Source organism: Argiope bruennichi, chromosome 11, assembly GCF_947563725.1.
Source record: "Argiope bruennichi chromosome 11, qqArgBrue1.1, whole genome shotgun sequence".
In the NCBI taxonomy this organism is placed as follows: domain Eukaryota; kingdom Metazoa; phylum Arthropoda; class Arachnida; order Araneae; family Araneidae; genus Argiope; species Argiope bruennichi.
Window position 1 is genome coordinate 40,593,646 of NC_079161.1, and position 10,470 is coordinate 40,604,115.

At 27.8% G+C, this 10,470-nt stretch overlaps 1 protein-coding gene across 2 annotated transcripts in view; it reads left to right on the top strand.

Moving 5' to 3' along the window:
- The window catches only part of LOC129957156 (polycomb protein SUZ12-like), a 58,754-nt gene extending 52,827 nt beyond the window's left edge, over nucleotides 1-5,927 (top strand). For both annotated transcript variants that reach the window (XM_056069331.1, XM_056069332.1), the window contains exons 14-15: nucleotides 213-292; nucleotides 2,503-5,927. In XM_056069331.1, the coding sequence (XP_055925306.1) occupies nucleotides 213-292; nucleotides 2,503-2,707 (285 nt within the window). In that variant the 3' untranslated portion in view covers nucleotides 2,708-5,927. The remainder of the gene's footprint in view (nucleotides 1-212; nucleotides 293-2,502) is intronic.
- The last annotated feature ends 4,543 nt before the right edge of the window (nucleotides 5,928-10,470 follow it).

Genomic DNA, 10,470 nt, shown 5'->3' on the forward strand with positions numbered 1-10,470 from the left:
ATGTTTTTATTGTAATATCAGAAAACTTGGAATATTTTTTTGTTATTATTATTCTTGTTTGTGTATATGATGTTTTTAAGTATTCAAGTTTCTACTTAAATTTAACTGCAGAAGAGAATTCTTGTTTACTATTTATGAATTTCCTCACAGAAATTTGCTGTAAAAATAATAAAAGTTGAAATCTATAATTATTTGTATTTTATTTAACTTAGATGATTGATGAATTTACGGATGTCAATGAAGGAGAGAAAGAATTAATGAAAATGTGGAACCTTCATATCATGAAACATGGGTAAGAGATTCATAATTTCTTAATGTTTATACATTGAAAATTATACAATTAATTATTTAGTGATTGTAATTAAGTACATGAAATTACGTTTCTGGGTTGCTAAATATAATGACCTTATATGTTTGAAATTTTTCAAGATTGATATTTAAATATTAAAAGCTAAAAAACTAACAGAATTCTGTTCATTTTTAAAGTGGCTGAGCAGTTAATTTCTAAATCATTAAAGATAGGCATATGTTTTTAGTTGCAGAAATTATGTAAAGACATTGTTGAATTGTCTGAATAAATAAATATTCCAATGAAAAAAAAATTGGAACTCTGAGTTTTGTATGGTGCTATTTTTCATATTTATTAAGATATTCTTAATATGCTAGTATTTTAAATAAAAAATAATTCCACTTACTTCTTCTGAATTATGAAGTTTTGATACAGTTACAAATTTTTAATGTTGCTTCCCTGTGCAATTAGTTCAGTAGTAATGAAGACAGTTATGCAGATAATCTCTAAAAGAATGCTAAACATATGCCAGATCATTGACTCCCCTTGTCTTGGTGACAAAAGCAAAGATTGTAGAATCAACAGGAAGTGAATTATGAAGATCCTTCTAGAAGTTTCTGTGTCCTGTTGTGGAAACTTATAAAGAATCGGAAAATAGAGTGGGAGGTATTCAGTATTGAATTAGTTGATCAATTGTGTGTTGAATTGTCAGTTGTATAATCAAATTAGTAGTGAGTTGAGCAGAGAGTGAATTAGTAGTTGGATTTCAGCTCAAATGTGTAGGCAATGGCGAATATCTGTTTGATTCAGAGTTGTGCAAGGTCCTTTCTTCTTTGGAGTTCTGTTTGAGTGCTTTGTACTATTACGATTTTTATTATCGATTTGCTGCTTTTGTGGTGCAAATGTCACTATCTATTATTGAGCCTGCTGGATTGTTTCACTACATACTCATTGCATTGGACCTATCAATTTTTAGATTTTGAAAATTTCTGTAAACATATCACTATTTTTGACTATTTAGAAAGCAGATGTTGAAAAATGAAATTTGAAGTCTCTTAACTTACACAGTTTTAATTTCAAAAGATAATTACTTTTTTTTTTTAATGTTAAGGATGTCAAGAGTATTTTATTAAGTATAACTTACAGGGCCAAGGAATTATATAAATTTAGACTGTATTATTTTTTCAGCAGTAACAGCAGAAAATATAATTATTGACTTCATTTAGGGCAATTTTTCTACTGGAAGTATTTACCTGCCTCTTACCAATTTATAAATTATCTTCTAAACATGAATTGGAAGTTGGTTTCTCTGTATGTCTTCAATAAAAAAATGTCATTCATTTCTTGCTTTAACTTGATTGTTTAGCAAAAATATGTGTTGTGAATACAAATATTATATTAGAATATTGATGATTCAGTAAAAGTGAATTGAGGATATTAACCTCTTTGGGATGAATGTATGCAAAAAGAAGAGCTTCTTAGTACAGCACTTGACAATCATTGACTGTTTATCTAGACTGGGGCATTTTTCTCTCCTTCTTAGCCTAATACATATAAATTTTATAAAACAGTACATAATAAAATGTATAAATTGCCCTTTTCATAAAAATAAAACCATTTTTTTCATATGTGATAAGAAATGTCTTATTTTCAGCTATAATAAAAAAATTAATTAAAATGCTTGTTATTTAATCTTAAAAAATATAAATTCCAGCATATTTTGCTATCATTAAATATGCCGAAATTTATACTAGACTATGGATTCAAAACCTTATGAGAGTATCTTCCATAACATTCCGCCCCTAATGAGTGGGAAAATCACGAATGACCACTTCAAAATGAGAATGTTTCTCTTTACAGTCATTTTTCTGTTTTTATTTGCAAAATTCCAATGATTCATAGATATTGGGCAGTCCCAAACTGAGTTCATGAAGAAAAGTTCTTATGAATATGACTGGAAACATGGACTAATAACCCTATCTAATAAAATCATTTCATTTCTGCTGCATCAATCATTTTTCAGACCATGTTCCACCTCAATGTAAAAATGTTACTTTCAACACTAGTGGGAATGTAACCCCTACAAAAATCTGAATCGTTTTTCTCAATCAATTAAATTTTTATACATTGCATTTTAAAAATTAAATATACTGACAACACATAATCCAAGTGGTTCTGTATAATGTAATGGGGAGTTCTCTTTTCTTTTGTAGATTTGTGGGTGACTGCCAGATTCCTCTTGCCTGCTCCATGTTTATAGAAGAACATGGGAAAACAATCTTGGTCCAGAGACTGTACCGGAACTTTCTCTTACATCTCTGCAATCTTTTTGACTATGGTTTGATCAGCGCCTCTGTTGTCTACCACACCATGCACCAACTCAACCAGATCAGGGATGAAGCTTCATGGTCTTCATAGCATCAAATATTCTATAGCTTTCTTTTTCTTTTTTTAAATTTTAGTTTTGTTTTTTTCCTTTCAACTTTGAAATGAATTCTTGAGATTTTTTCACTTTCTGAAAACCCCTGCAAAAGAAAGGAAGAAAGAAAAAGATAGTTCTTTTTGTTTCAGTTTTTGTCATAATAAGAATGGATTTTTCTTTACAAATTAGTTAGTGCAGGAAATTTTTTTCAGAGTGATGAAATTAAATTTTTTTAAACATGATCTCTAATTGCATAAGGTATAATTTGATTTTTTTTTTACATGATAAGGGATTATAAATATATTGTTTCCAAATTATAATAAATTCTATGTTATGTGTTAGCATTTCAGCATTTTTTAAATTTAACTCCCTTTCTCTCTCTTCCCGTATCGTTAGTTAATATTATTTAAATAAACATGTAATATCATCACTTTAGAGTGCATCATTTAAAATTGTTATCATTCATTTTCATTTCTGCTTTTATCTGTCTGTAGTTGAATTAAATTTGATTTTGTTCTTATTTTAGAAATTTTCTGATATTATTTTATGTTTGTAAAGTCATATCATAAACCTTACATTTTCGTAATTTATTTATTATATATAAAAGTAAGATTAAAGGAAAGCTCATTAATTTTTATTTTCCTAATTTGTGATAATCTTTTGTTTGTTAATGATTGTTGCTCAGCACAAAATGGACACATTCCATCTAAATTTAAATAGCTTTGATTTAAAATCTTGATAGCCTTTCCCTGATTACCTGCCTTAAGATATAAGACAACTTAAGTTCTGTATTCTCTGTTTAGAACATTACTTTCTGTAAATCATTTAATTTAATATAACATTTTTATTCTTTTGTTTTGTTTTCTTGAAATATTGATGCAATTAGATGATGTGACAGTGAGTGTCATTGTTAACAGTGGTGTCTCATTTCGAACTTTACATTGTATATTAATTGCAAATTTGTTAAATTGAATTGTGTAAAAAAATATTCCAATACAAAGTTTTTCCTGTGTCTGTATGATAACAACAGTGATTGAAGCTTGTTTGAATGTAATGTGTGTGTGTTTGTTTCTTTCAACAAAGTTAACCAGCTCATGGAACTGCCATTTTCCCCCTGTTTTTTTGGGTTGACGGCTTGTCCCTGCTTTGTTGCCTTACGGTGTTGCCTTTGTCGCAGAACTATAGCCGTATATACAAAGATGTAGTGAAAGTTTGGGGAAATTCACAAATACTCGTGTCTTGTCTTCACTCAGCTATTACTGCCATCATATTCGTGATATAAGTAGAGGTGTGAAGTGTTATTTGCTCAGATTTGAACAAAAGTTTTTTTGCTGTATGTTGAATAATACAAGCTAGAAGTATTTTTTCTTTCATAAAAACTGTTCAGCATTATGAACTTGCTTTTTCTTTTACTTCATATTGAATTTAACAGTCATCAAAAATATTACTTTAATGATTAGTTATAAAAATAATATTGGAAATTTTGGAAGGATTTATCATTCAATTATTCCAATTATTAAACACCTCATAATGAAACCAAATATATTTTTGAAATTAATTTTATTTGGAAAATACAGATGTTTATTATTTTTTTTTTTTTTTAATTTTTAGATACAGCTTCTCCTTTCAACTATTCTCATATAAATTGGGAGACCTATCAAGTTTGCATGCTCTGTTTTGGGGAATAAATTTAAAATTCAAACATTTTGATACAGTTAATTAATATTTTAAGTAACAATAGATTTAATTCTACTCTGGATGTTAGTTTTTCAAAAAAATATATGAAATAGTGAAACAGATATGTATCTTGTAATCTGTTTTATTTGAAATGAGCAAAATATTTAATTAATACTGAGTATAATGTTTATTCAGCTTTGAATTGAAAATTTTTCTCGAACTTGACAAAATTTCATAAGTTTATTTCTAACAAGTTGATGACATCTTTGTTTTACACATTACAATTTTTATCATTTTTTGTCACAGCACAATATATGTTAGTTTCACCCTTTTTTTAAAAGATACATACATTATGAAATGCCGGATCCCCCCACCACCACCAAAAAAACACTTATATTGAATAAATTAAATATTCCCACCCCCAATTGTTTTTTTTTTAAATTAAATAATTTCATAGCTTTTACATTGTCTGAGACCTTTGTTTTGGACATGGGATATTTGCAAGTACACATATGTGTGTAGTATAATAGATTAAGATGTTCATACAATAAAAACATATTCATTTATTCCACCTTTATAAGACTTTGTAAATTAGTATACATAGATTGTTATTATTATTTTACTGCTTTCTGTAAATTTGAGATTTATAGAATTGGTATTTCATAATGACCCTATGCAAGTTAACTATCAAAAACTGCTACCCTATTTCTTTTTTTGTGTGTGTCTGCAATGATATTATAGAAAAAAAAAATATTATGATGTTAAACTGAGAAATGAATTGTTGGTAAATCATTAATTCATTTCTCCTAATTAATTCTGAATAATATTAAAATTTTTATATGTTTGATAAAATGAAAAGTTTATATGTCTTTTAGAATTGTCATTGTGAAAAAATAGTAATAAAATTATGTATATTTTATTACATTTTACTTCTGGAGAGTAAGGATAATGTCATACACAACATGACTAAAAAAATATCATTAATTTTATTTGAAAATACTTATAAGAAAATATGCATCCCCAAAATCAATTCAGTTAATTATTCCTATTTTATCATAGGAAGACAGAGCAAAACACTTCACATATCAAGATTGTAAATGTAATATAGATAATGGTTTCATTTCTACAAAACAAAGAAATTTGTACTAACTTTTTTTTTGTGTTGAATGTGGATGATGTATGTATGTGTCATAACATATGATTTTTAGCTGATATTTTTCCTGTATTACATTTTGAGTATGCTTTGTATTTTGTTCATGTAGAAATGTTAGAAAATCCCATTTTTATGTAAGGGTTTGAAAGGGGACCATGTATCTATAGTGCTTTTTGTATTTATGGTCCTCTAGGTACCTATTTGTGCACTGGAAAAAAAATATGTGAAACAGGCATATTTAACTTTATCGCCTTAGTTTGTAAAATAGATTTGGATGAATTGTATTTTTCAGTCCAGAGAAACAGTTTTATATTGAAATAGTTTCTGAAGTTTCAATATGGTAATACTGTTATGTGTAAACTGCTTTTTTTCTCTTGCATTTTTGTGTTGCTAAATATTGTTTTGTTCAATAAAGTTTTTTTTTTCCTATTAAGTATCTTCTGTTATTTTTTTATCAAATATTATGTATATGTATAATATAATTTTTAATAACATGATTTATTTTTTTTATTTATATTAAGCTTAATGAAACTTTTGAGAAATTAAAAAACACAATAATGGCAGTATTATTCTTTCTATACCAACTACCTTTATTAATAATTTACGAAGAAAAAAAATGTAACAAATATGAATTAAATAATCAATGCACAATAAAATTTATCAAACCTACAGCTCAATTAGCTTTTATATTCATTTCAAAATATTTATATAAATAAGAAATCAATAGAATATGCTTATCTAGGATAAATTTAAATGTATCTAAGACAACAAACACGAAGGAAAGCCAGTACTTTATTGTACATATGCCTTACTAGTGTATTTTAGTTAACTTTTTTTTAAAGCTATGTGACCTTTGTAACATATCTTGGACATATTACTGGTCCCCTTTTATTTTACAGGTCTTACACTATTACTAACATTTCATAGTTTTCTTTTGAGCATTAGTCACTTTGGTACAAAAAGCAATTTAATTTTTTTGTATAAAATTTAAATGTTAAAAAAAAAATTGAAATCTGTAATTATTATTTTTTTTTTTTTTTTTTTTTTTTTTTTTTGAGGAATATTTCTCTGCAATTTTCAGCTTTGCCAGAATTTTCTTTGGAGCTTTCTTTGACAATAGTTTTTTTTTTTTTTTTGTCACCGTGGATCTGATTATTTGTTATTATGATCTGATTATGTGTGTACACACACACACATTTTTTTTTTTTTTGCTTGCATTTGTTTTAGATTTGTCACTCTCAATAAATAATATCTAATTCCTAAAATTATTTTAGCTATTAATTCCTAGCATCTAGCAATAGGTACCCGAAAGTCGTAATTTTTATTTTTGTGTTGTTTCCAATGGATTAAAAGCAAGATCTGACACAGGGCTGTAATTATAATCACAAAACCGCATATCAAATTTCATATATCTAAGTTATTGCGTTTGCATACTTTGTGAAACCACATACTAATAGAAAGTCAACTTGATGGATTTGAATCCGAATTTGATAAATATCAACACTAGATGTTAAATCTGAATCAACGTTTCATCTATCTAGCTCTCTTTGCTCTTTTTAGTTATATTTAAACAGCCGGACAGACAAACTTCCACGAAATAGATTTCACTTAAAATTTGATAAAAATCTGCAAATTTAATCTAAAATATATGTATCAAATTTTAGTAGTCTAGTTCCAAACATTTTTGAGTTCATATATCAAATTTCATTAGTCTAACTCCAAGCATTTTCGAGTTATCTTTTTGACGGACAGACCGATGTGTCAAAAATTGTGTTTTTCGAACTCGCGGTTTTGGAATTTTTTGAAAATTACAATATTTTTTTCTACACTTCCTATACTAGGAAGTAAAAAAAAAAAAAAAGTTTTTCTATGGTATAAAATTATTGGTAATAATCCGGATCGATATTATGAATTTTCTATCAGAAATTTTAAATCTTTTTCATACAGCTTTGAAATAAAATTCCTTTGACTAAATCAACTTTTTTTTTGTTTTTTTTGAGGTAATGCAATATTCCAAATACTAAATACTGCTTCTCATTTTGTGTTATATAAATTATTTTACATTTAAATAAAAATTACATCTGGTTACAGTTGCATTTATAAAATTTCTTGCTGATTACTGTCTGGCTAGTTTTATTTATGTTTTGGTTTCCGTGCAGTTATTTTGAAACTTGCCTTTTAAATTTTAACCTGTGGTTAGATGGTAAGAATGAAATATGGATCCTTTCCCAAACTTTCAGGCAACATGAATGAGAAGACATTCAATGACTGCTATTTTCTGTGTGCTTTACAAAATATAATGATAATTTTTTAAAGTCATCCATTAATTTGAAAAATTTACCTTTAATTTAAGAGCATGCGCAAGTGAGTATATAGATAGAGTTTTTTTTATATGTATCTTCTAAAAATATTCCAAGATTGAACTTACGATTATAAGTTACACAATATAGAACTAGTACTGTTATAAAACTGAAAACTATTGAGTTGTTGTTCTGATGAGTTAACTTAGCATTGAAAAAAAGGACCGTATTCACTTAGTAGCAGAGATGGCTTTTATATTTTCTCCAGTTTTCGTTTAAAAAGAGAACGAATCAAAGTGATGAGTAGAATTTTAAAGCCGGTAAACCCTTGCAAAATTACATCCCAACGGATTCTAAAACCCTCTGCGCTTTTGCGCATGCGCTAGGATGAGTCAAAATAGAGGTAAGAAGAAAGATAAAAGGAAGAGATGTTTACATTTAATAAAATAAACTTGGATTACTCGCAGACTGAATAAAAATAAAATAAGGCCAGAAGCGATATGATACTCACTCAAAAAAAAAAAGTTTAAAGGAAAAGTATTTAATAGGGTGGAAATTAAGGTAAAAAAATGGCGAATTCTGGAAATGCGCTAATTCTTCCACGTTTCACCCCTTATTGAGATAGAATCGTCGAAAAGTGGTGGTCTCAGAATACTGAAACGAACAGTATATGGATTTCACTAATGAGTAATAATCCTAAATTTACCAATGAAATTTTTGAATGAGCTACTGCGTGAAAGGAAGAATAATCTGTTTCTAAGTAAATGTATGACATAGATCATATGAAAAGATTGTAATTTTATCTTGAAATTATTTCTACATGTTTCCATCTTTGATGCAAATTTACATTTCAACTGGTTTATTTTTAGATAGTTTATAATTAAAATAATCAAGGTTGGTCATGTTTTTTTTGTTTTTTTTTTAAGTTATCAGATGTGTGTCAAATATTCATATTCTTGAATTAATATAAAAATACCAGCCAAGTAAAAATAATATTTAATTGTAATTTTTCGTAAGAAATATCTGCTACCCATTCATTAAACTTAAAGAATAAGTTAAAAAAAGTTAACCTAAAAAAGAAACTATTTCTACAGGTATAGACATAATGAGAAAAAGTGGAAGAGGAAGCGAACGTTCTATGGAATTTTTCATTACTAATACATATCTCCCACTTTTCAATTTTTAAATAAATAATTTTTTTTTGTTTGAAAATAAATAAAAGTCTTTCTTTCCTTACACAAGACAGCGAAGAATTGATGGGGGATAGAAATAAAAGAGTTAAATTATAGCTTATATAAAAAATACATTTTTGGGGGAAACGAGAAAGCAAAATCAAACACATGAAAAGACAGTTATCTGTAATGAACGAGGGATTGTATTCTATTATTTTAAAAATTAGTTTTAATAATTACTAAACACATTTGGATTTATTATGCATTATCGCTTACAAAGTAATATTATTTTTAAGCCATTTATATAAGCAACTGCACTGCCCGAAGTTTAAGACGGATCCTTCCGAAACGTCTCTTGACGAAAACACTTTTCAAAATCAAGTTGAAGCATTTATATTTACAGAAAGAGTTGATTCAGCAAAATAATTTAAATCGATTTCATTCCTCTCTCGGGAGAGGTCCCGGTTGATCCACCACGATACCGCAACGGAAATGGAATCAAGAACATTCCCTTTTCGTTCATTCGTTTCACTCATCCGAATACACAATTCCAAACTGTCTAGTCTCATCTGGAAAATCGTTCACTTTCCGGTGTCAGATGTTCTCTCAGTTCGAAATGAACGACCTACCAGTAATACGAAAATTTAGCTAGGTTTCTGCATTAATAGGATATAATTTAATTTTGTCACGGTACTTGTAATACAATTAATTAATATACAAAGTATCTTTTAGCTGAACGATCGCCTTATGTAAACAATAAAACTTTTCTGGTAGCATATTTTAAAAACTTATTAAATATGAAAGTTCATTTAAGAAATCTTTTGTATTACGCAACTTCAGAGTTCACAATCAGCATCTCTCTTTGCTCCCAAAACAAAGGCGGAATAAAGATTATTGGAATGACGTGCTTAATCATGGAATGGCTCGCATGACGTTGACGTTATGATTACGTAGGTCAAATATCAATCAAGTTTTATGAATTTGACTGATATATTGTGTATTGCTCTTGTATAGGATACAGTAAATATTAGAGATGAATTTACGATTATTTAGTTACATATGCGTTAGCTAAAATGGTTCGTGAACATCAGCCTAGTTCTTCAAGGGAACCTGCTGACCAATTTATATCTGAATTTACATTTGTTGAAGACACGTTGGACAACCGTAATTATAAAGTGTTATTGAAACAGGAAGATATTGTCAATATTGCGAAAATTGAATATGGATGGTGTGGAGAGGGTGGTAATGTAGTTTTTAAAGTCATTGGATATGAACAATTTAAAATTCAGCTAGATCATTATAAAGATATATTAAAGGAAAAGCAATCTCTAACGTTTATTATTAATTTAAATAATTACCATTGGGTAACATTAGTTATTACTTACTTTCAGCAACAGTTTTCTGCCTACTATATTGATTCCTTTGGACAGGAATTGCCATATAATATTAGTAACACA